Source organism: Antedon mediterranea, chromosome 4 (genome assembly GCF_964355755.1).
Source record: "Antedon mediterranea chromosome 4, ecAntMedi1.1, whole genome shotgun sequence".
Lineage (NCBI taxonomy): Eukaryota > Metazoa > Echinodermata > Crinoidea > Comatulida > Antedonidae > Antedon > Antedon mediterranea.
This window is the reverse complement of record NC_092673.1, coordinates 35,722,171-35,749,790: the sequence shown is the minus strand read 5'-3', so window position 1 is coordinate 35,749,790 and position 27,620 is coordinate 35,722,171. Positions and strand designations below refer to the sequence as shown.

General features: G+C 37.1%; 2 protein-coding genes and 1 long non-coding RNA gene across 3 annotated transcripts; 1 reads left to right on the top strand and 2 right to left on the bottom strand.

Annotated features, from left to right (window-relative positions):
• The first annotated feature begins 358 nt into the window (after positions 1-358).
• Positions 359-26,797, top strand: LOC140047436 (alpha-1A adrenergic receptor-like). Its single transcript, XM_072092470.1, has 3 exons — positions 359-544; positions 19,461-20,407; positions 25,044-26,797. The coding sequence occupies exons 1-3, from the start codon at positions 537-539 to the stop codon at positions 25,775-25,777; spliced, it is 1,689 nt and encodes a 562-aa protein (XP_071948571.1). The 5' UTR covers positions 359-536; the 3' UTR covers positions 25,778-26,797.
• Positions 5,227-9,087, bottom strand: LOC140047441 (uncharacterized). The gene is made up of 2 exons (XM_072092475.1): positions 8,394-9,087; positions 5,227-6,449 (listed from the first exon to the last, which is right to left on the bottom strand). The coding sequence occupies exons 1-2, from the start codon at positions 8,463-8,465 to the stop codon at positions 5,466-5,468; spliced, it is 1,056 nt and encodes a 351-aa protein (XP_071948576.1). The 5' UTR covers positions 8,466-9,087; the 3' UTR covers positions 5,227-5,465.
• LOC140047443 (uncharacterized) lies at positions 12,517-13,634 on the bottom strand. Its single transcript, XR_011844952.1, has 3 exons — positions 13,425-13,634; positions 12,899-13,065; positions 12,517-12,772 (listed from the first exon to the last, which is right to left on the bottom strand). It is a non-coding gene; the product is annotated as an uncharacterized lncRNA (long non-coding RNA).
• Positions 26,798-27,620: the final 823 nt, after the last annotated feature.

Sequence of the window (27,620 nt, the reverse complement as noted above, 5' to 3'; positions counted from 1 at the left end):
ATTACTTTTTTTGTTGAACAAAAAAAACAAAAACATAAACAATTGGTATAAATACTTTTAGTGACGTTTGGTTAATTATACTTCAAACCAGATGAATTTATCATGGTTAATTGGTCTATCTTATCAATTTTGTTGTATTTTGTAAAGGTATTCCCTTTTATATATCAAATGATTGCACCGTACTAATGATGTACTCCATTTATTTCTCCTCTTCTTTCGATTACGTCATTACCGATCTTGAGCCGCATGCAGAGCAGACCAGCAGCAGTTCGCAAAAGATTCACAAATGCGGCGCCGGTCCGTGAGGGCGTTACTGTTTTGTTTTGTTTGTTTTCACGTGATATAGTTTGTTCTTTTCTTTCCCATTGATTCGCTTTGCTCTTTTGAGGATTGCTGCTTTTTACAAAGATCAACAATCGATCAGTATCCGCTGCGATCTGATTCATTTGAACCACGGTCATAAACAGCCTACCTACAAAATACGTCGATAGGTACGTAGACTTGGACTATGTCCTGTCGATTGAAGGACGTACTTAATGAACAGGTAATTATCTTTATTAATATTATTTTAGAAACATCTTTCGGTTGGTTAGGATAGAAATTGACTTACTGTATCTATCTGTCTGTCTGTCTATCCCAGGGCCATGGTTAGTAGGTCTTTGGTTCTCAATGTGCAAATGTTGTAGATTTTGCTTAGGCCTACGTAACCTGCTTGCTGATATTAATGTAATATGATTTATAAAGATGATAACGAACTATTCCTTAAGGTTAGGCCTATGTGTTTTCATTTTGAATTGTGTAAATGACACTACTGTGACCATATAGGCCTGTACCCGTAACGTCACTTAGGTTTAGCCACTTCTTTCGTGGTACGTATCCTTGTGGTCTTTGATCAAGGTAATTTAGTGTGAAATTCAAATAAGTAAATAGACACTGTTAATTTAAGGGTATTATTTGTCTTTCTTTAAGAAAACAACACTTTGCAATCCCGATGACTGGTGATTTTGTAGGTCTACTAATTGACGCTAATACGCGTTTCTCGTAAAAAGTAATCGACTATGCGGTTTGCGTGATACGCGGTTTGCGTGATACGCGGTTTGTGTGATACGGTTTGTTGCACAAAAAACGGTCACGTTGTACGTATGCGTGACAATTTCTGATAAATTGCATTGAGTTCGGGACCAGGGGGAATGATATAAAACTATGTATTCGTATTTCAAATAAGATGTAGTCGGCTCATGTCAAAGACATACAAGAATGTAATTAAAAAATTGATACGACAGGAACACCCAATTAATATTGTAACCTACACCATCATCACAACAAAATCACATACCAAACGTAAATGTCGAAGATTAAGAAAACCAATTGTAAATCATCTCTCCGCCTCCGTCTATCATTTAATTTGCTTTAATCTGAAATTTGAAATATTTTTATTTCAAAATGCTTTTTTTGGTCATAGGCACAATTCAGCATGTAGCTCAGCCCTCTACAAGAATATTTAAAATTTTGTCTAATGACCCGATTATCAATTCTATATATCTCCACACATTATGGCAATATTTTGCCTGTATCATAGGCAAACTCGTAATACAGCCGCCCATGTATTACGCATGGTTAGGTTCATGGTCTATGAATACAGGTTTTCGTAGCGTTTCACTTGTGATTCTCTGCTCGAATATTGAATGCAGTCATATTTTGTATAATGTACTGTATTTCCATGTTTTTTGTACATATTGTAAGCTATATGCTCTGAATTTGTAATTGTAAATCAATCAATCGATCAAAAGTGACAAACGAAAACACATAATATCATCACCGTATTATTTTAGATTAAAATGATTCGCATTATTATTATTAATCGTTATTGAACGTCGAAATATCAATTGGAAACAATCGTGATAGAATATTTTGATAGGCGTTGACAAGAATCTTTCTAATTGGTTGGTTATTTCTTCATTTTCATTTTTTGGTGTGTGATTTACAACAGATAAATAATGATACAATAGACTACGGTGATACAACAGATTCCTTCGATCAACATAGGCAGTTATATTATTCATAAAGCCTACACTATCAAACTTTGTGTGACAAAAAAATGTGATGTGCCCATGGACATGATGATGTCATATCACTACCATATTTAAACATATCACTACCACACTTTTTTGTCACATGTAGTTTGATAGTGTAGACAAGGCCTACGTAGGCCTATAATGTACCTAGTATATTCACTGAACATTGTGAAGTAACTTTTGCAGGTCGCATGGGCTCCTGGGACTTATTGTCGGCTTGTTTTATAAATGCCATAAATGCCAACATTATAATTTCCTTCATAATAAATTAGGTGAAATAACATTAAGCATTGTTTATAACTTTCGTTACCGCTCACTCGTCAGAATATGAGAAGGGTAGGCCTACCGATTTGCAATGATGGGTCTTGAACCAATGTAGGAGGGTGACAATGAATTAATGATGGTCTTGAACCAATGTAGGAGGGTGACAATGAATTAATGATGGTGGATGATTGCACTGATGTTTCCTCTTAAGCTTGGTTCCCACTAGAACGTAACGCAAGGACGTAAACGCAACGCAAGCGTTTTAACCAATGACAAGCGAATAAGCCATCGCTTGTGATTGGTCAATTCACTTGCGTTGCGTTACGTCCTTGTGTTGCGTCGGTAGTGGGAACCACGCTTTAAGCTTGACTCCATTGGACGTAACGCAATGAAATACGCGCAAGTGAGTTGACAGTTGTGATCCATCGTGTCGTGATTGGTCAATTATTTGCGTCGCGTCCAATGGGTCAAGCTTTAGATTCAAATTGCTGTCCACTCACATCATGATGTAGTTTGTGTTGCTGTATTAAATGAAACGAATGAATAAATATTAACAAGATGAAGATAATTATTACTAATTTGTCATCATAAAACACTACCATATTTGGGCATATCATTACCATATATGTTGTCAAACTAGTTTGATAGTGTAGACAGAGCTTAAGCTTTATTAGTACCCCTCACAAAATATGCCTATGTGCATGAGGAAAGGAAGCGAGATATTCTCCAGCAGAGATCATAGTTGAAACTAGAACTGCTTCATTATGACTACTGCTGTGTTCCTAGTCCTTACTCGTAAACTATCTTCTAAATGCATTCTATAGTGTACTAAAATCTCAATATTGATTTTATGATATAGTACGTTAATTTACTACATGACAAGTATGCCACAAGGTGTCATGGTTGCTGCTGCTGCATCAAACAATATTAAATATCGTATTCACTGAAACATTTCACGTTTCAATTTCTAGAAAATATCTTAATTAACTATCAACGTTTGTATAATTAAAATAGAGTATGGATATGTAAACGATATACCGTTCAACGGTCGTTCTCTTTTTTAAATGTTTGTAGAGGTTGGTTAATTTTAAAAGGGTAAATACCCGACTACTTTGCCTTTAATTCTGATGTTGCACTGTTCTATTGGCAACTATGAACCGTGACTATGCGTTTTACAATCTTTAACAAAAGAAAGTAAAAATAATTGTTATGGTTTTCGTAATATTAAAATCTAACTATTTTTTGTCTCTTCCATAATATTCACGAGATCTATTAAATACAAGGCTATTGTTAGGGGATGGGTTTAGTTGGATTTACCTGACTTCTATGTTCAAACTTAACAACAAAGAAATATTCTATTTTATTTTATTATTACAAGGCTACTGTTATGGGATGGGTATTGTTGGACTTCCTGGCGTTAACTTGAGCAGTTAACTTTATTATCATGACTGCTATGGTACAACTTGTCAACAACAACAAAGAAACATTTTATTTATATTATTACAAGATTATTGTTGGGCTGATCCGTTGTGCTTTGTTAGTAACTGGAGTTAACATGAGTCTACAGTCTGGTAGCAACTCAACTTTATTTCCATGGCTATATTCCAACTTGTCAACAACATCAGTGAACTTAAGTTCGACAGGGCCTTGTTTTCTGTCGATTTAAACGTAGCAAACCCATTCTGTGTTCAAACAACAAGTTAATGTTTGTCAATAGCAAATATTCTGCTGTTTAATTCCAATTATAAAGCTCTGTCTACACAATCAAACTTATTACTTTTGTATGAAAAACAAATGTGATGTGCCCATATATGGTCCGGGCATGATGATGTCATATCACTACCATATTTGGACATATCACTTCTGACAATTTCAAATTTGATTCTTCTTATGATTTACATTTATGAAAATTATAACGATTTAAATTTAAATTTGTAATAATAATATATATACTGTATATATATAAATTATAGTGTATCTTCAGAATATTATATAAAATATAGGATACATTTTGAGTTAGGTGGCCGAGCGGTTAAGAACGTGGAACCGTAGCTAATCATCGACGAGGGTTCGATGCTCTCCATGGTTATTTTGGTAGAATGAGTATTCTCGGAAAAGGACTATAAGCCGTAGGTTTAGTGTACATAAAATGCGTCTGTGCACTTTAAACTTCTTTGAAACTTTAAACTCTACACTTACACTATAACTTTACAGTGTATTGTTTTCTTACATTTCACGTGACCGCCTTTGATCTCTACGTTGGAATTTTTGGAATATAAAATCTTATTTTATTATTATTATAACAACAAACAATTATTTGGAAATCTACAAAGAAAAACAGGAAACTAAAAATACTTGGAGCAACTTAGAGTGAGTGTCTATCTCTATTATTTTGGTAGGCAACGTATGTATACACGGGTTAAATAAACATTCCAATCCGGTGAAAACCAATGTACAGAAATTAACTGGTGCAATCACTAAAAATAGGAAGATTAAACGAGACTTACCTGTAAGTTGAAGTTTGATCACTATTTTATGAATATGTGAGTGAGGTGTAAACTGAGATCCCGACGCGCACGCGCACCCTCATACTTTAAATCAAACATGTCCAGAGTAATAATTTGCAGCGATAAGTATATATATGATAACCTGCATTGTTCTATAATAATAATTGTTTTACTTGGGGTGGGTTGAGGCGGGCAGTTTACACCTCACTCACATATTCATAAAATAGTGATCAAACTTCAACTTACAGGTAAGTCTCGTTTAATCTTCCTATTTTATTTCATATACGTTCGCTGTAAACTGAGATGTTTAAAGCCAACTCTGGAAACATGTTTGAACTGTAAACCAAATAATTGACGGAAATGTTAGTTTCAATAAAACAACTTTATTTCCAAAAGTCTACATTCATTCATAAGGATGTTTGCCCTAACGGGCAACTTAAATATGACAACTATCGTGTTGTATTAATAATAAAGCATTTATTTTGCTTATAATCAATAGTCCAACGTTTTAGGATTCTCACCCTAAAAACATCAATTAGAAAACTAAACAACAATATTAAACTGGTTCAAAATGCAAACAGGGGCTATTTGTAGTAGCCAACAACAAACACAACCAATATTAATGAGTTGATGAATCAACTTTTCTCAACAGTGCCTGTTGAAATGACGGATTTTCTACAAATTTTATAGGCTTATTATAATATCTGTTTAGTGTATGTTCGTTTCTCCACCCAGCTGTTTTCATTATTAAGTCAACCGGGACATTCCTTAATTTTGCTGATGAAGATGCAGCCGCTCGGACCGAATGGGCTTTAAATTTTGTTGTATCTACTCCTGCTTCTGATAAACCTGTCCTTATCCATCGAGCAATTGTGTCTTTTGATGCCTCGGCATACGGTTTCTTATGACATATAAAAAATCTGTCCTTATTTTCCTTTAAATTATTAGTTTTTTCCCTGTACTTTAGAATTGTTCTGACCGGACATAGGGCAGGGTCTTCACTTTTGTGGAAAACCACCAGTTGACCTGTATTGTTTGGTCTGCTAGTTTTTAGTAATGTACAAATGTAAAAGGTGATTGCTTCATTCTCGATATTCATATTTGAAAATTTGAAATTATATAAGGTTTGAAGCCTACTTGAGGACAATAATGCTAATAACAATGCTACTTTTATGGTAAATTCTTTAAGCGATAATGTATCGTCGTTAATTGTTCGCCTCAGATAGTCTGTAACTAAGCGAACATCCCAAATTTGTGCATATTTTGGAGTCGGTGGGTTAAAATTGAATAACCCTTTCATAAATCGTTTCAGTTCAATAGACTCCTTCATGTTTATATCTAAGATTTCGAGAAAGTTTACAATTGCGCTTTTCGCCGTACTGATAGTACTGTAGCCTAAGCCCTCGTCCTTCAGCTTTATCAAGAAATCGAGGACGTGACCGGTGTTTAGCTGTTGCCATGTGATTCCTCTGATTTCACAAAAGTCTATAAATTTTGTTAGCTGTGAGTTATATTGCTTCCACGTTGACCGTCTCCAGGATTGCAGAATGACGTCTGCTGCAGTATTGCTTATTCCTTTGTTGTAGAGTTCCGCCCTGATAGCCTGCAGGCAAAAAGGTTAAGTCTGTTATAAAGAGGATGACAATCATCTGAACCATGTAATGTTAAGGCATGTTTGGTATTCTTAAACCTCAGTGGTTCCCCAACCATCATTGATAGTAATTTAGGATACCAATACTGTGTTGGCCAGTTTGGGACCACCATGATAACTATGGCATTATCTGTCAATATTTTTTGCAAACATCTACCTATAAGGCAGAACGGCGGAAAAGCATAGAGCTTGGCAGAGGACCAATTTTGTAGAAATGCGTCGATACCAATTGAATCTGGGTCCGGTTTCCATGATATATATTTCGGAAGCTGTGCATTTTGCCTAGAAGCGAATAGGTCTATATCTAGTTCGCCGAATGTTTTAGTGATTTTTATAAACAATTCTTTGTTAAGCATCCATTCTGTCTCATCTTTAAACTGACGAGACTTTGCATCAGCTATTATATTATCTCTACCTGGGATGTATTCTGCACTTATCCAAAAAATTGTTCTCAATGCACCAAGACCAGATGGCTTTTGAAATTTTATTGCACGCAATTGATTTTGCGCCGCCCATGTTGTTTATGTAAGCTACTGCCGTGGTATTATCAACCTTCAACCTTATGTGCTTAGCTTTTCTCTCACGGGACAATGCTTTAAGGCCGAAAAAAGCAGCCAGCAATTCTAAGTAATTAATATTTAGTGCCCCTGTAGCATATGCAATGTCTAGGTCTTTGTTTATCCACCTTCCCCCAGTGTGGGTATGTCCATCAGTGGCACCCCAGCCTAGACCACTAGCGTCTGTCTCAATTGTTAGGTCGGGGTACCCATGATATATCAATTTATATGCGTCTTTGACATTATTTTGCCACCAAAGAATATCGTCCCGTCCATTGACGGAAATACTAATAGGCCTATCGTAATGGCCTTTATTTAGTTTTAGAGCTAGTATTTTCTCCTTCTCTAGTGCCCTATAATGAAGCTTTCCATACTCTACAGCAGGTAGTGTTGCTATAATTTTGCCTAAAAATTGCGCAACTTTCCTAATGGTAGTATGACTTAATGTAAGTATGTGTTTACTTTGAACTCTAATTTCCTCCTTCTTGTGATATGGAAGGGAAACCGTCATACTTATAGAATTTATTTCAAATCCCAAGAAAGTTATGATCTGCGTAGGATTCATTACTGATTTTTCTCTATTAATGATAAAACCCAATGAGGCTAGAAGTTCACTAGTTTCCCTGGCGGTACCGCCGGCCAAGTCTTCTGACTGGTTTATACACAAAATGTCATCAATGTAAACCAACAGAATATGCCCTCTGCTGCGCAAAAACGCAATTGGGGGCTTCAATAATTTCGTGAAAAGTCTAGGCCCTGAGCTAAGCCCATTAGGCAATGCGACAAACTTATACAGGTTGTCTTTCCAAACAAATTTTAAATATTTAGTGTCCGACTCTGCTATGGGTACAGTAAAATATGCATCTTTGAGGTCGACTGACGTCATATATACACCTGGTGAAATTAGTGTCAATGCATTTCCAAACATTTCCATTTTGAAATGTTTGTATGTCACATATTCATTTAATTTAGAGAGGTCTAATATCATTCTGAACCCTCCATCTTTCTTTGGCCTTGTAAAAATATTTGATACAAACTGGTCATGTTCAAACATGGCTGGTTTGACCACCCCTTTTGATATCAATTTAACTATTTGATCATCAATAGCCTCCATATCTATGCTGCTGAGTTTGTATGGATGAGGTATTTTTCCTTTTAGGTGGTAGGGTATGGCTTTATCAAACTCTATTTTATATCCTGAAACCGCATTTAGGATGTATGGATCCGAAGTATATTTTTATGTATATATGACCTGAGTCGACCTCCTACTATGTCAAGGTTATTATGTTTGTTAACCTTATTGTTAGGAGAAATACTTATATTATCAATCGACTCATACCTCTTCGGCTGTTGTTTTAGGTCCTTTTTCCCCTGATAAAATTTGGTCTGGTTGTAGTTGTTTGTTGACCATTTGTGTCGCCGGGTTTGACCTAAAAAAGGTTTGCCATTTCTATTGTATGGCTGGTATCTGTAGTTGTTGGACCTGGTCTTTGGTTGGTACGACTTAAAATTAAATAAGCCTGCCGTAGCCTTCCTTTCCTCATCCAGTTTTTTAACTGTAGTACTCAGGTCACCAAATAAATACTCTGTAGGCTTAATGCTGGGTTTACATAAATGAGTATATTTGGCATTTATTTCCGGTTTCAACATCTCCTTACGAAGTGCAAGTAACTCGAAGTTCGCATTGGCAAGTAGGCCGATTGTGTCCTGTGCTATCTCCGATGACTCATTTCCATCAACTAATTTTGCAAGGGCGGTAATTCCCTTTATCAAAGGTTTTTGTACCTTTTGAAATTTTAGATCGTTAGACCGTGCCCTTGGTGTAATGGAATCCCAAATAGTTGGATTGACCTTTGGCACCATTAGGGCCTCTAGATTTTCCGGTATAGGATAGCTTTTGATCAGCTCGGTCATTACACTCTCACTCATATGCGAGTGCAATAAGTATGTTAGCGTGTCAGCCAACTCTTGGCTGACTGCTGGTGCCAATTCGTTAGAAACAGCAAATCTTGCTGCAAAACCCGGAGGAAGGGGGCCTTTGACCTTACTATTACTATTAGTGGCTGGCCGCTCAGGATTTTCATCCTTCTTGGATAGTTGTGTACCTGTTACTTCCCCCTCCTCCAGGTCAGACACATCACGTTCGTACTGATGATGCCTATCGTAAATGTTACTCGTGAGGCTAACCACCGAGCTACTGTCAATGTCATCATATTCATTGTTGTGACATTGTGATGACATTTGTGTCATCAACTGAGATAAAAGGTCGTGCGTTGACTCATTTATTTGTTGAGCAGCCTTCGTCTCTTTAACCTGCTGCTCAACCAACCGCTCAAGGTTTTCAACCCTAGCCTCATAGTTCAGGCCTACTCCGACCTGTTGATTAGGCTGCAGCACGTTAGTGCATGATTGCCCGGCGATAGCAACGGCATCGCTGTTGCTATGCGTATTACCTTCTTTAGGAGGCCTAGTAATAGTACAGCTAGACCCCGCCTTCCTGGCCTTTTTGGTGGGCTTAGCCACCGTATGCTGTACAAGTGGAGTTGTAGCTGCAAATGTTACATTTCCAGCAGAAATCTCCAGCACATCTTCTTGTATTGCAAGTGATTTTCGTTCCATGATCGTTCGGGTGCACGCCGTCTCCAAACGATGGCGCCGATATGAGGGTGCGCGTGCGCGTCGGGATCTCAGTTTAAGGCCTGTGCACACCGAACGCGAAGCCGCGAAGCGTCATGCGTCACGCGTCATTCGACGGATCGCTTTGAAAGTTGAATTGTCATGCGTCTATTAGTTTTTCTTGTCGGTTCCCACTAAACGCGTCACGATGTGCTGATTCGTCGCGATTGCTAGGCCTAGGAGATAGTGGGTTGGCCAATAATACAATGCTACATTTAAAATAATCAGAGAAGATGACTCTGAAGTATTTCCTATGTAAGTTTAACCAGAGAAGAGTTAAATTAAAATGTAATTTAACTCTTCCCTGGTTACACCAATCACAGTGTTTGGTTTTGGTGGGAAAATGTTATCCTTTTCCAAAGCCTGAAATATGCATGATTGTATGTATATATAACAAGGACAGAAGAAGATGTATCCAATATCAATACAGTTACAAGAATTAAAGCATTTATTGCATGTTGATTACACGTACATGTGATCTGCTGACTGTATTTATTAGTGGTGTTACAAATATCTTTCAACAGAGGTTATTATAACCATATAAAACATTTCATATAAACACGAACTGGGAATCTTCATGGCAGTGGTGGCGCCAGCAGGGGGGGCTACGGGGGCTCTAGCCCCCTCGTCGGGGAGCCTAGCCCCCCCGTCGGGGAACACAGGTACTTTTTGTCGGGGAATATAATATACAGTAAAAAACGTTCGCGTTCACTTCATATAGCTTCAGCGCCTAGAAAACCACGACGTTCCATTGACCGTGAGAGTACGTCAGAGGGCTATTATGCACTTTTATGCATTCATTATTGCCAGAGATCTAACTACTAAACAATAGCTAGTACGCACTTGTTTGGCGGTATCCCTTTGTACGAATCGTTCACCGTTGGGTCGAGACGCGTGATATCATGTTCCATCCAGGGACCAAAATGTGTAATGTAGTTATTTTCCAGGCGAAGTTTACCGACGGTTACCGAAGGGAACACGGGTACTTTTTGTCGGGGAATATAATATACAGTAAAAAGCGTTCGCGTTCACTTGGTAGCTTCAGCGCCTAGAAAACCGCGACGTTTCATTGACATTGAGAGTACGTCAGAGTGCTATTATGCAATTTATATGCATTCATTATTGCCAGCGATCTAACTTACTACTAAACAATAGCTATAGGTACGCACTTGTCTGGCGGTATCCCTTTGTACGAATCGTTCAACGTTGGGTCGGTACGCACTTGTCTGGCGGTATCCCTTTGTACGAATCGTTCAACGTTGGGTCGTGATATCATGTTCCATCCAGGGACCAAAATGTGTACTGTAGTTATTTTCCAGGCGAAGTTTACCGACGGTTACGTCGTGTACTGTGTCGACGTACGCTACACTACAGCAAAAACGAATTATGTTAATTGTTCGTATGTTCACCAATTTTTTAATTTAAAAGTAACCTTCTGTACCGTGGGGCACCTAAAATAAATATTTCATCCATTACTAAACAAAAAAACATGCCATTTTCGCTTAGCCAACATCTTATTATAGCTAAGTTATTACATTTTCAATGTCCTGTACTGTATGTCATGAATTTCTCACCACCCGGAAGTCCAGATGGTACGCAGGCATACACTTTGGAGGAATAAACTTATTTCCCCGACTGAAAAAGGTCTACGCTTGCGTTTTTTAAGCCTCTGGGTCTGATGTTTCCAAAGTATGAAATTCAATTTTTTGAAGACCTGCAGCTCTAGTTTTAAACATTTTCTTAGCTCAGCCCCAACAATAAAGCTGGTCATATTTCGAAGTACAAGAAGTGCATTTTCCGGGACCTAACATCTCTATTTTTCAAACATTTCTTAGCTCAGTCACAACCATGATAGGGACTTATATATTTTGTTTCATGTTTTGAAGTATAATAAGTCCAATTTCCAAGACCTCCAACTCTATTTTTCTAAATTTTCTTTGAACTTTTATTTTTTAAATTGAAAAATATGGATTGAAACAGTCATCGCGCATCGTTTTTTTGCACGCAGTATTTTATTTATGCATTATAAAAAATGGAAAAAATGGCTACCCTAAATCTGATTAAAATGACCTCAAATGACGCTAGAACGCGTTGCTTCCGGGGGCTTCTCCCCCTGGACCCCCACCGGGGGCCCTTGGCGGCCCCCCTGGCCCCCAGCCTTGTGATGCTCGCTTCGCTCGCATAGCCCCCTCGTCGGGGAATGTAGCCCCCGCGTCGGGAAGATCCTGGCGCCACCCCTGCTTCATGGGTTTGTCACTTTAAAAATATAAACTATATGCCTATATATTAATGTAAAGTTTTCACATTTATTTTCTAATTATTATTAAATATTATATTATTCATGACAAAACATACAGTTTTATTCTCATTTGATTAAATGTAATAAATATCCCAAACTCATATTTACACTGTATTTATTATCTTATGACTTTTTTTTCACATAAATACACTTATTGAAATAGTGAATCATTGTTTTTAAAGGTATCATTAAATATCAACCAGATTTTCTTTTTTACTACTCCTGAATACTTTTGCAAAATAATATCAAAATAATAAATTTAAAATGTATCATCCCAAAAAAAATGAAAATTGAATATTATTATTGTTAAAAGTGAATAACTAACCCTAAAGTGTTATACTGTATTACACACAACGAAAATGTTTTAAATTATATTTTCAGGAAGACAATATATCTTTTCCAAAAAATGACACTAAACTTAAAGATGTATTGTCCCATAGAATCATGAAAAATGAAGATGATTAAAATCAAATTTGAATATGCCATTTTGTAGTTTTAACAAAGTTAATCACTTACATAGAAAAAACCCAACAAAACTTATGTTTTCACTTATAAAATGAAAAACATTCCATTAGCTGGCAGCCAATTTGACTATTTTTTTAGTATTGGAGTATAACAAAACATATACATATATTTCCATGTGTTCTCTATTGCTAAAAAAAGACATTCAGTTCAGCTTTCCTTCTATAACCACTTAATAAATACTAGTTACAGTCCAACTCCTCCTTAATCTCTTCCATTTTCTATTAAAAAAAAAATGAAACAAGTATTAAAAAATTGCTATAGTAAGGCATATTGCTCAAATCATTTTTTTCTGGCCAATGTATGTCACCAACTGACATACCCATTTGAAAAAAGTCTATACAAACCTGTATCAGCCTCATAATTGCCAGTCCACGTTTTTGAGGAGCAATTGCTCTTAATTCCATGGCAATAATAATACTGGCCGCTTAAACTACTAGCTTGGTCATTGGTGGAGTTTGTAACGCTGGTAATAGCCTGAAGGATCCCATTTATCAATGTTCATCTAATTGACCTAAAAAAAACAACAGTATTTATGTATTAATATTACTACTACTAGGCCTATCCTAGCCTTACAACACTAAATCAACTAAATATTAGGCCTATAAATATTAATTAATAATAATAAGTAGGCTAGATACTGTACTCATATTTAGTAGTAGGCTTAACCTAGGCTAGGCCTGGCCTAGCACATAGTAGACTAGTAGGGATTAGTAAGTATTATGTAGGCCTATAAGTACTACTTGGCATGGCCTAGCCTACTAGGGTATATGTAGCCTAGGCTAGGTAGGCCTAGCTAGGCCCTAGTATTGCCTAAACCTAGGTAGGCCTAGCTAGGCCTAGCCTAGGCTAGAAATAGGCTTGCCAACTCACTTTACAAATTGATCTCTGACGCGTTTTAGGCCTAGTTTTTCTGGCATTCTTCTACACAGATGTTTGTCTGAAATTATTGTCTTCATGCATTAATCCTTATGTTTCTGTCTGTGTATAACTTACTTCACTTATCGTAAAGACAAGAAGGGTAAGTATTTCCATAAAGACCTCGCTCGTCAGCCAGCATTTTTTTGCCGTCGGTGTCGTCGATGAGAGATATTCCTGACTTCTGATTGGTTGACGAACGCAAACCGCGCTCGCGACGCCTCAAAAAGTTGACCAAGGTTCAACTTTTGAAAATTCGCGTGCGAAGCCTTCGCTGCTGTCGTTTTCAACGCGTTGAAGTTGAAATTCGACTATCGTACACTGTTCGCTTGTACGTTCACACTGGAAGCGTCCGTCGCCTGCCGCGTGCGTCACTTTTTAACGCGAAATTCGCGGCTTCGCGTTTGGTGTGCACCGGCCTTTACAGCGAACGTATATGAAATAAAATACCTATAGCAACCACGCAATGCATCTTTAATGGCCACTACAATATGTTAGTATCTTTGATGCACTAGGCCCGCCCTGAATAGGACGGTCCATTATATGTATATTGCTGTCCACAGAGGCATCGTCTCACGACTCGTAAGTGTGGTGTATACTTAAGCTTAATAAGTGAACACTAAGATGAATACTTAGTATACCTACTCAAGATATTAGGGTACATACTTATGGTTTTACTTAAATTTAGCATATCTTTAGTCCAACGGAGTTGTTTTTGGTTTAACGTACGGTGTTTGATCGTAAGTACATTATTTGTATACATTTCTTACCGGCTTGGACTATACATGCCATACGTATTTGCTTTAGGCACTTAGACACACTTTATTGTATCAATGTTTTAGGAAATCAATTTTACATTAATCATGTTCTTAAGATAGTAACCTACTTTCTAAATATGTTAAAAGGATTTATCGACAACTTATACAATAATAAGGTTATAAAACAATGAATTGAAAGCTAACACACGAATGACGAAATAACGCATAGTGGACGTTAAAGCTAGCTCTGTTTCCACAAGAACTCAACGCAAGGACGTAAACGCAACGCAATGATGTAAACGCAACGCAAGGACGTAGACGCAACGCAAGGACGTAAACGCAACGCAATCGAGTTGACCAATAATTTAATTAATACACCCACAAAAAAAAACGACAGTTCGCATAATGCATCACAAGCGATGGATTATTCGAACTGTCGCTTGTTATTGGTCAACTGACTTGCGTTTCGTCTACGTCCTTGCGCGAGAGGCAACGCAATGACGTAAGCGCACCACACGTAATGTGAACCCATGCGTTGCGCCTACGTAGTCATTATAATCAGTTTATTCGATCTCTTGAAAATTAATCTGAGTATAAATTGAAATACTTAAGAAGATCTTTAAGTATTTGAGAAAAGCTTTCTAGTCGAATTTCTTCTCTGCAAAGGCGCGCGTACAAGCAGACTGGATGTTTTAATTATGTTTTGAAAAAACAGTAGCACAGAGAAAAAGAAATGTCTTTATACAAGTTTGTTATTAATCTCCTCGTAATAGAATTTAGATATTATTGTTAATATAGATAAAATGACCTGTTTCATATAAAAATCAATTTATACACAGCATTATGTCGAATCTAATCTAGTTCTGCAGCCTGACGACACTAAAGCTTGGTTCCCACTAGAACGCAACACGTAATAATCTAGTTCTGCAGCCTGACGACACTAAAGCTTGGTTCCCACTAGAACGCAACACGTAATAATCTAGTTCTGCAGCCTGACGACACTAAAGCTTGGTTCTCACTAGGACGCAACGCAAGGACATAAACGCGAGCGTGTTAACCAATGACAAAATAACAGTCGAATAATCCATCTCTTGTGATTGGTCAACTCACTTACGTTGCGTCTACATCTTTGCGTTGAGTCCTAGTGAGAACCAAGCTTGAAAGTGACGTTTACATTTCAGTTGTTAGGATAGTGCCTTGTAAAATAAAATTAACTTAACTAGATAAGACGTTAATGCCCCGTTATTAACTTAACTAGATAAGATGTTAATGCCCCGTTATTGTCAATGTTATGGTTATAGCTTACGAAGACGTAATTGTATATACGCCACTCACATTTACAGTTATGTATAGTGATGTATTTGCTAATTCCACAGCAGACACCATTGATGATGAAAAGTTGCTTTCAAATTTCAACGCAATTAATCTGTAAAGAAGAATGCAATTATTTAAATTTGTTAACAGATTCGTCGTTGATGTGTTGATAATTCCTTCGTAGGCTTTAGAAACGCACTAAGATAGAATAATGTTAGATGTGTGTCGCTACGTTCGGGTAATGTTCCGTAGATTATCTGCTCCGCGTTATGATTGCATCAATGTTGTGTCAATAATTCATAAAATTTTCTTAATGTGCAATATCTTGTGTCAATATAATTACAAAGATTAAATACAGCATATTCACAATAATGTTCGCGTCGGATGATTCGTCTATACGAGCCACAAAACATAATTGTGAATTCAAGTTTATTGAGAGGAGTGTGTAACAATTTCATCAGATTTGATTTTACTGTTATCATCCAATATACGTCAATGACATCAAGGTAGTTAACTGAATCTGACCTCAAAATACATACCGGTTTGAATATAAACAAGGTCATCGATAATTTTCCACTTTTTAACAATAATAATAAATAATATTTTTATGTTTTTTTTATGTCTTTGGCAATGTGGCCAACGATTACCAATAGTAAATTGATCACTGTCCTATCAGATAGGTGGGCTATTTTGTGAACCAGTTCACCGGGGTAGGCATAACCACCTACTCTGCTCTTCTCTTTAAAGTGCAAACAGGTTAAAACTGTGTTGTACACTGGACCTACGGTTTATAGTCCTTATCCGAGAAGACTTGTTCCACCACCAGAACTAGGAGCGAGTCGACTTCAAACCATCATCGAGTTGTTGGCTCTTTAGTACGGTAAACGGCGCCCCTGCCTTAACCGCTCGGCCATTTGACTAAGTATTTATATAGCGCACATACCACTCAAGAGTGCTCAAGGCGCGTTACAAAAATGAAATTCAATATTCAATTTGTATCGACTATATTTTGTAGTTATGAATGAAACCATCACAAAAAATATCAAGGTCGTATTGTACATGCTTGAACTGAATGAAAAAAATTGATCTATAAAGATAACAATACCTTCAATGTGAATTGTGTTCATGATTTCCTTTACATAAATTGAACTGAACTAGAATGCTGGCCATATTGTATCTTTATTTCCATCACACCAACAGCGTACCATTTAAATATATATATAATAGGCCTATATGATTCCACATATAGAATTTCACATCTTTATACTTTGAAGAGGTGTAATTTATATGTTATGTTAACGCATTCAATTCGCGTCAACTGATACGCATGCGTAGAGGGGTATTTATAAGACGGAAAACTGAATACACAAGCGTATAAGCTGACGCTTTTGATTCGCGCAAACAAATTCGCCTAGTCGAAAATCGACTTTAAGTTTGACATTTTCGCGCGAAACGAACATTCCTTCGGTGTTCTGATTGGTTGCGCAATTTTTCACGTCAGAAAAATTGGAAAAGTTATCTTAATAACAAATAGTCAATGCTTTCAATACGCGTGAATAGGTCTAAAGTCTGTTATCCATTGGTGGATAATATGTTCGCGGGAAACAAACATTCCTCCGGAGTTTTCATTGGTTGCGCATTTCTGACGTCAGAAAAAAATGGAAAACATGATTACAATTAGTTAATGCTTTCAATTCGCGCGTCAGTGTGTTCAATACGCGCGTATAGGTCTAAACTGTTATCCCCACTCTGGTGGTGGATATAATTCGCGCGAAACGAATATTCCTCCGGAGTTCTTATTGGTTGCGCAATTTTTTACGTCAGAAAAAAAATATCTGAAATAGCAATTGTTCAGCGCGTTTAATTCGCGCCAATAAATTCAGGATTAATGTGTTATAAACGATCAAATGAAGATCCATAAATCAGCCTCTGGCGTATTTTTAAATTACTGTTTATTTCATAAACATTAAAATATTCTTATTGTAGTTTTTTTAATGAATTTTAAAGAAACAAAAACAAAATCAATATTTTGATTTGGGTACGAAATGTTTCTGATTAACAAGCGCGTTGTAGCGCTGAATAACGTGCGATGTGGCCAAATATGGTAGTGATATGACATCATGTCCATATATGGGCACATTTTTGTTGTCATACAGTTTGATAGTGTAGACAGAACTTAACTTAAGGCAACTGTATACGTGCATTTTTTACATGGGAAAATAGACTATATAAGGACATAGACAATTAAATAACAGGATAACTCACGTCATTTGCGCGCATGGTGGGAAGAAGGGTTTGGGAGCAAACGTCACGGCGCGTACGAACGTGATTTGTTGTTTGTACGTACGCGACGTGACGTTTGCTCCAAAACCCTTCCCATCATGCATTGTGCAATGATCGCGAAATCAAGCTATTTGCAATAAACCTAGTTTATAGACATTATCAGTATAGTTAGCTAGGCCTACTGAAAATCTTGTCTAGGTTGTTTACTATTTCTCATCATTGTAGTTATTCTTTTGGGTATTATTGTTGTTAGTAACTGATTCGGGTAATTCTTCGTAAGTAGTTTGAATATATTATTGCTAATATCGCGTGTACCTTGAGGCTATTTAAACCCTGTTATAATAACCAAATTATCTCATTTTCTTACCTCATTTGAGCATTATTGCAACAATGGCGATTACGGCAATTCTAATTTTAAATAAGTAGTCTGTATTTCAGAAACATAATTTCAATTTATGGCTGTAAGTTAAACTATATTGTTACGCAAACGTTCCGCTAGCAGAGAACCGCTGTTGTACAACTATAAATAATACCGTGTGACGTAAGCGCGTAACTTTACATCTGCGTAACATCAAATCGGAACTTTCCGGTTACATTTCTCAGTGTCATGAGAGATAAAATCGTTAAAATGTGTATTTCTTTTAATATTTAAAAACCTCAAAACACCTGTAAATATTATTACGTTCGAAGAATTATTATGTCGTCGTTTGAGCATAATACAGTAATAAAGGTAAGCAGAATATAATAATCGCTATAATAGACCTAATATCAACTTTATATAAAACTTTATTTCGCAAATAAAATGCATAGCAAAAACATACAAAAGATAGGCCTATAAAAAACTAAAATGTAAAACAAAAGGAAAGTTATAGCTGTAATCTTCGACCCCATCAAAAGTATTCAGGCCCCTATTTCAACTTCTTGAATTTACAAGATATGCTAACAACTAACGTGGTTTAAAATAACAAACATGACAAACAAACTAGCGAAATTATGTAAGTTTACGATGAGTAAGTGATTTATTTTACTGCTGGCCGAAAGCAAACAGAGAAGAAACTCTTTAAATTTCGCAAGCACGATGGTATACTTGGTTCCCACTATGACGAAACGCAATGACGTAAGCGTAACGTAAGTGATTTTACCAATGACAAAAGCGATGGATTATTCGAACTGTCATTGTCAACTACTTGCGTTGCGCGTACGTCCTTGCGTTACGTCTGTAGTTGGAACCACACTTTAGGACCGATAGAAGTAACGCATAGTGTTGGTTATGATTGGGTCACGATTGGACATAACTCAAAGACGTATCAGCGCAACGTAAATGATTTGACCAATCACAAGCAATGGATTATTCAAACTGTTGCCTGTCATTGGTCAACTTGCGTCCTCGTGGGAACCAAACGTTTTGACTAAAACCCTGCCACCAGAAGCAGTGTAGTTGTAGTACTGGAATTTAGTATGACGTCAAAATTCAAAAGAAAGTATTTTAAATCTAAACTTTGTTATGGCCGTGGTGGAGTTCATAGTTCAAATAACTCATTAATGATTGCACTTAACGAGTGTGTCGTTGCAATATTTAATTAATTTACTGGGTCCTAAGAATTGTAACATTGCAATTTAATTGCTTGTTTTTCAGAAATGTCCGGGTCGACCGACGTCACAGTGTTAACTTTTTTAAATGTCGATTCGCCTTCTTCGGAATTCCTTTTCCTCCTGTCATGATGGTTAAGCCGCTGAACTCGACGACCGCTCCAAATTCGACCTTTTATGAAGTGGACGCAGGTATGATTTGCAAGATAGTCGGGTTGTTATCAGTAAATGTATTGATTGTGATTGGTAATATTCTGATTTTGTTAGCTGTTACAACAGATAAATCGTTGCGAACCGTAACTAGTTATTTCATTGTCAACCTCGCCGTGGCAGACTTGCTCCTTGGCGTAATTGTCATACCTTTCGCCGGAAGTTACCAAATAATGGGACAATGGGTGTTTGGTGAAAACTTCTGTTTAATATGGGCGGCCACAGATGTATTATGTTGTACTGCTTCTATATATGGATTATGTTGTATTGGTATAGACCGATACATTGGTGTAACAATCCCGTTGAAGCATCATTTAATAATGACAAAAAAGAAAGCGTTATTCACGATTGGAATTAGTTGGATGTGTTCGTTCGCCGTGGCAAGCGGGCCTTTGTTTGGTTGGAGGCCAACGCTAGACGATCCTAACCAATGTCCTATGTCCGATTCCGTCGACTATGTCCTATTTTCAACATCTTGTTCGTTTTACATACCGCTAGTCATCGTCCTTATAATATACTATCGGATTTACCGTGAAGTCGCTATACAAAATGAAGGACTCAAAGCTGGCTACAAAACTTCAGTGATTACTAGTGAGGGCGCTAACACCGTTACTTTAAGGATTCATGTCAGTATTTCAGCCAATCACAAGGCAGCAGCTAAGTTAAGTTTCTCTCAAAAAGTTGCAACGTTTAACCGTCAAAAGAGGGCAGCAAAGACGCTTGGACTTGTTATCGGTGGTTTCATAGTCTGCTGGTTCCCGTTTTTCTTTGTCTTTCCTTTTAGTAAGTTTTTTTTTTTATTTCAATCTCTAATCAATTTTTAAATACATATAAATATCAATTAATGTTTGACAATAATGTTTCGAAGTTTATCTGTGTTAATACTGTAATTAATTTGTAATGTTGTCAAACATCATTAAAGTGCAATATCTTATGTCAATTTAAAAAAAAATAATCAAATTTTATCACGTCATCGACCGCGTCCTGTGAATGGAATGTCTATGTACGCGTTAATATAATCATTCTTTGTTATTATAATACTCAATGGGGATTGTATGAGGAAATCGGGTTCTCGTAAAAGTCAGTATACTATACTGTACTAATAACAGGTTATTTTTTTATTAAATCAAAAGTCAAATTACTGGAAAAAATGACAATTATGTCGGTGATAAATAAAATAAGCAAAATTCTAGATTCTAAGTAAAACAGACAGGAAGATATTGTAGGGCCTTCGGGTAACACTACTAAACGATAAAGTAAAACAGACAGGAAGATATTGTAGGGCCTTCGGGTAACACTACTAAACGATAAAGTAAAACAGACAAGAAGATATTGTAGGGCTTTCGGGTAACACTACTAAACGATAAAGTAAAACAGACAGGAAGATATTGTAGGGCCTTCGGGTAACACTACTAAACGATAAAGTAAAACAGACAGGAAGATATTGTAGGGCCTTCGGGTAACACTACTAAACGATAAAGTAAAACAGACAGGAAGATATTGTAGGGCCTTCGGATAACACTACTAAACGATAAAGTAAAACAGACAGGAAGATATTGTAGGGCCTTCGGGTAACACTACTAAACGATAAAGTAAAACAGACAGGAAGATATTGTAGGGCCTTCGGGTAACACTACTAAACGATAAAGTAAAACAGACAGGAAGATATTGTAGGGCCTTCGGGTAACACTACTAAACGATAAAGTAAAACAGACAGGAAGATATTGTAGGGCCTTCGGGTAACACTACTAAACGATAAAGTAAAACAGACAGGAAGATATTGTAGGGCCTTCGGGTAACACTACTAAACGATAAAGTAAAACAGACAGGAAGATATTGTAGGGCCTTCGGGTAACACTACTAAACGATAAAGTAAAACAGACAGGAAGATATTGTAGGGCCTTCGGGTAACACTACTAAACGATAAAGTAAAACAGACAGGAAGATATTGTAGGGCCTTCGGGTAACACTACTAAACGATAAAGTAAAACAGACAGGAAGATATTGTAGGGCCTTCGGGTAACACTACTAAACGATAAAGTAAAACAGACAGGAAGATATTGTAGGGCCTTCGGGTAACACTACTAAACGATAAAGTAAAACAGACAGGAAGATATTGTAGGGCCTTCGGGTAACACTACTAAACGATAAAGTAAAACAGACAGGAAGATATTGTAGGGCCTTCGGGTAACACTACTAAACGATAAAGTAAAACAGACAGGAAGATATTGTAGGGCCTTCGGGTAACACTACTAAACGATAAAGTAAAACAGACAGGAAGATATTGTAGGGCCTTCGGGTAACACTACTAAACGATAAAGTAAAACAGACAGGAAGATATTGTAGGGCCTTCGGGTAACACTACTAAACGATAAAGTAAAACAGACAGGAAGATATTGTAGGGCCTTCGGGTAACACTACTAAACGATAAAGTAAAACAGACAGGAAGATATTGTAGGGCCTTCGGGTAACACTACTAAACGATAAAGTAAAACAGACAGGAAGATATTGTAGGGCCTTCGGGTAACACTACTAAACGATAAAGTAAAACAGACAGGAAGATATTGTAGGGCCTTCGGGTAACACTACTAAACGATAAAGTAAAACAGACAGGAAGATATTGTAGGGCCTTCGGGTAACACTACTAAACGATAAAGTAAAACAGACAGGAAGATATTGTAGGGCCTTCGGGTAACACTACTAAACGATAAAGTAAAACAGACAGGAAGATATTGTAGGGCCTTCGGGTAACACTACTAAACGATAAAGTAAAACAGACAGGAAGATATTGTAGGGCCTTCGGGTAACACTACTAAACGATAAAGTAAAACAGACAGGAAGATATTGTAGGGCCTTCGGGTAACACTACTAAACGATAAAGTAAAACAGACAGGAAGATATTGTAGGGCCTTCGGGTAACACTACTAAACGATAAAGTAAAACAGACAGGAAGATATTGTAGGGCCTTCGGGTAACACTACTAAACGATAAAGTAAAACAGACAGGAAGATATTGTAGGGCCTTCGGGTAACACTACTAAACGATAAAGTAAAACAGACAGGAAGATATTGTAGGGCCTTCGGGTAACACTACTAAACGATAAAGTAAAACAGACAGGAAGATATTGTAGGGCCTTCGGATAACACTACTAAACGATAAAGTAAAACAGACAGGAAGATATTGTAGGGCCTTCGGGTAACACTACTAAACGATAAAGTAAAACAGACAGGAAGATATTGTAGGGCCTTCGGGTAACACTACTAAACGATAAAGTAAAACAGACAGGAAGATATTGTAGGGCCTTCGGGTAACACTACTAAACGATAAAGTAAAACAGACAGGAAGATATTGTAGGGCCTTCGGGTAACACTACTAAACGATAAAGTAAAACAGACAGGAAGATATTGTAGGGCCTTCGGATAACACTACTAAACGATAAAGTAAAACAGACAGGAAGATATTGTAGGGCCTTCGGGTAACACTACTAAACGATAAAGTAAAACAGACAGGAAGATATTGTAGGGCCTTCGGGTAACACTACTAAACGATAAAGTAAAACAGACAGGAAGATATTGTAGGGCCTTCGGGTAACACTACTAAACGATAAAGTAAAACAGACAGGAAGATATTGTAGGGCCTTCGGGTAACACTACTAAACGATAAAGTAAAACAGACAGGAAGATATTGTAGGGCCTTCGGGTAACACTACTAAACGATAAAGTAAAACAGACAGGAAGATATTGTAGGGCCTTCGGGTAACACTACTAAACGATAAAGTAAAACAGACAGGAAGATATTGTAGGGCCTTCGGGTAACACTACTAAACGATAAAGTAAAACAGACAGGAAGATATTGTAGGGCCTTCGGGTAACACTACTAAACGATAAAGTAAAACAGACAGGAAGATATTGTAGGGCCTTCGGGTAACACTACTAAACGATAAAGTAAAACAGACAGGAAGATATTGTAGGGCCTTCGGATAACACTACTAAACGATAAAGTAAAACAGACAGGAAGATATTGTAGGGCCTTCGGGTAACACTACTAAACGATAAAGTAAAACAGACAGGAAGATATTTTAGGGCCTTCGGGTAACACTACTAAACGATAAAGTAAAACAGACAGGAAGATATTGTAGGGCCTTCGGGTAACACTACTAAACGATAAAGTAAAACAGACAGGAAGATATTGTAGGGCCTTCGGGTAACACTACTAAACGATAAAGTAAAACAGACAGGAAGATATTGTAGGGCCTTCGGATAACACTACTAAACGATAAAGTAAAACAGACAGGAAGATATTGTAGGGCCTTCGGGTAACACTACTAAACGATAAAGTAAAACAGACAGGAAGATATTGTAAGGCCTTCGGGTAACACTACTAAACGATAAAGTAAAACAGACAGGAAGATATTGTAGAGCCTTCGGGTAACACTACTAAACGATAAAGTAAAACAGACAGGAAGATATTGTAGAGCCTTCGGGTAACACTACTAAACGATAAAGTAAAACAGACAGGAAGATATTGTAGGGCCTTCGGGTAACACTACTAAACGATAAAGTAAAACAGACAGGAAGATATTGTAGGGCCTTCGGGTAACACTACTAAACGATAAAGTAAAACAGACAGGAAGATATTGTAGAGCCTTCGGGTAACACTACTAAACGATAAAGTAAAACAGACAGGAAGATATTGTAGGGCCTTCGGGTAACACTACTAAACGATAAAGTAAAACAGACAGGAAGATATTGTAGGGCCTTCGGGTAACACTACTAAACGATAAAGTAAAACAGACAGGAAGATATTGTAGGGCCTTCGGATAACACTACTAAACGATAAAGTAAAACAGACAGGAAGATATTGTAGGGCCTTCGGGTAACACTACTAAACGATAAAGTAAAACAGACAGGAAGATATTGTAGGGCCTTCGGGTAACACTACTAAACGCTCTGTCTACACTATCAAACTTTAACAAATGTGATTTGCCCATATACGGACATGATGATGTCATATCACTATCGTATTTGGGAATATCACTACAATATTTGGGCACATCGCACTTTTTTGGCAAACTAGTTTGATAGTGTAGACCTTCCTAAGTGCAGGTTATATCTGACTACTACAGTACTGTTTTATTTTATTCAGTTGACAACCAACAACGATCAAACCGCCACTAACATGTTGAATCTAAAAACATAATAAACTATAATAATACATTCAAATAAGCAACAATAACATAAACAAAGATTGGAACATTATAGAGATTTAACAACTTTACCCTTAAATACATTTAAACTATCATAACAAAATAAATATCCAAACAAGTAACAAGCACACTATTAAATGTGTTAGGTAACCGCTGAAAAATACGTTGTTTTGTCATTATTAATAACATGATTACTGGGTTTTTTTTCTTCAGGTAAAATTTGTGCGTCATGTGTGTCTGTGACTGTGTTCCAAACGTGTGTGTGGCTTGGATATTGCAACAGTTTCTTAAATCCTTTCATATACGCTTATTCGAACAAAGCGTTCCGGAACGCGTTTAGAAGACTTCTGACGTGTCGATGTAGTAAAGCCAGCAGGCAACAAAGAGACTTACGTTATCTTAGCAACATTAATAGATACACATCAGTTAGCGGTACCGATTCACCGATTATATCTCCTGCAAAGTGTCGAAACCATAACAACAATATGAACAATAACGTGCAGTTAGAACCAATTGCCAGCAGCCGAAAGATGTCGAGGCGACGACGAGGTATCGACGAACGTCGTGATAATAACATTCTACAAGATATACTTGAACAAGAAATAGACCGGTCACTAACTGATGAGCAAGATCACCATAAATCCAGAAATACAAATCAAGAAGAATTTTCCAAAAACATAGTATTACGTAATGCCTCTGTAAGCGATAATATTGATTGTAGCGATGATGATGATGATGATGAATGTTCGTTTATCAATAATTTACAAAACATGGATCGATTTTTTGAGGAAAGTACAAGGATTTATAATCATTTTCTTCAGACGAGATCTTCAAAACCTTTGAAACAATGTGGTCGGAGACCGAGTGCGCCATCTACGCATATAAGCGTATTTGTCGAAACTATAGACGACTCAAAGATAACACGTAGAGGCAGTTACTTTGTTTGATAATTCATCCAGCATTATTCACTTTCAGAAACATTTATACTCAAAAACACATTTGTAAATATATTTATTAGTTGATATTGCCAAGCAAGAAAAATAGTAAAACCCGTAAGAATTATAATTGTCCATGACAATGACGTAATAAAAATGAAGAATGGTCATGTGTGGTATGATGACAGTGACGACGATACAGGAAAGACATCGATAGTAAACGCCGATGGTGACAACGATGTTATTATTTATTGACGACAAGGACGGTGCTAATTACAGATAATATTATTATAAATATAATTGTGTGACATAAAATATAGTGACGCCGACAGTGTGAAGCGTGGTTCCCACAAGATATGCAACGCAATGACGTACGCGCAAGGCAAGGACGTAGGCCTAAAGCGTGGCCGGCGGCTCCCACTAGCTCGCTACGCAAAGCCGGACGTACGCGCAACGCAAGTGAATTGATCAATGACAAGCTACTGTTGGAATAATCCATCGCTTGTGATTGGTCAAATCACTTACGTTGCGTTACGTCCTTGCGTTGCGTCCCTAGTGGGAACCAAGCTTAAGCTCAACGCAAGCAATTTGACCAATAATGACACGGATCATTTGAAGTGATTATTGGCCAACCTAGTTGCGTTGCGCCACGTCGTTACGTCACATCCTAGACAGCTTAATTCCGTTTCTCTCTGTTTATACAATACAATGTTTTATTTTGAAATAAATACAGTTGCTTATTAGAGTACTACGTCACAAATTCTTTACATAAGAACACTAGCATATTACGTAATCAATACGGTATGCTTCTTAGTTGCAAAAGAACCAGTGAGCATGCAACAGACGACGTCCTTTTAGCCGTTAAAAACGAAGAAGACGAAGGAAAGATATGGTATGTTTGAAATGCAATTTTAAATAAAATAGTCCAAGTGACGAATTGACTACTTGGCCTTTGCTTTTGCTCTTTGACGATAAATCGCTCATGCACGTAGACTATACCGGTTTGCAAGTCGGTCGAGCGAGTGTACCATGCCATGTGTTTACTTGTTGTCAAATTCAAACGTGGAAATTAGCGGCCTACCAAAATTTAGTTCCGTCGGATAACTTTATAGGTAGTAGACTGAGACGTCCCATCAAAAGTTTGCTGTTTGAGTTTCCCGGGTCTATAACATGTTTGATGTATGTGTGATTGTTTGTTTTGTAAATAAATTACTAATACAATCATTTTATTCTAATTTATTATGGCATATACTGATTAACATGATCACTGTGCATATCCGTATAAAATGGCGGCATAGATGCAGTCTCTGCTGTAGACTTGCCTGTATTTATTGTCTTTTTTATGTTAGTTCACTTGTCGACGTTTCGATTTTTGTCTGGAGAAACGTAGTATACGTATGAAACACCATATGTGCAAAACTATTTATCTTTTTACTAATATTAAGTCAAAACTCCGTCTGGAACCCAAACTTTCTCTTTTGCTGAACACGAAGCAAAGTCGGTCAAATGTTGAATGAGTAAATTATCATTAATTGACCGCTTTATCGATTTTTTATCCATAAATTTACTTTTTTTTATTTTTTTTTATTTTTTTTATTTCATACTCATCCAACAGCGAGTAACTCGCCAATTACAGGATGGATAAACTATTTAATAATTTATCGTGCTTATAAACTAAGTCTCATTTGAGGCTTAGGGAGTGGAGTTGAAAGAGTCATGAGTTACAACCCTGCACTAGGTCAGGATTGAACCCGGGACATTGGGATTGGAAGGCAAGCACGTTAACCACCAAGCTACAGCTCCACTACAAAAAATTGAATTTGATAAAACAGCTCATCAATTATATTAACATTAG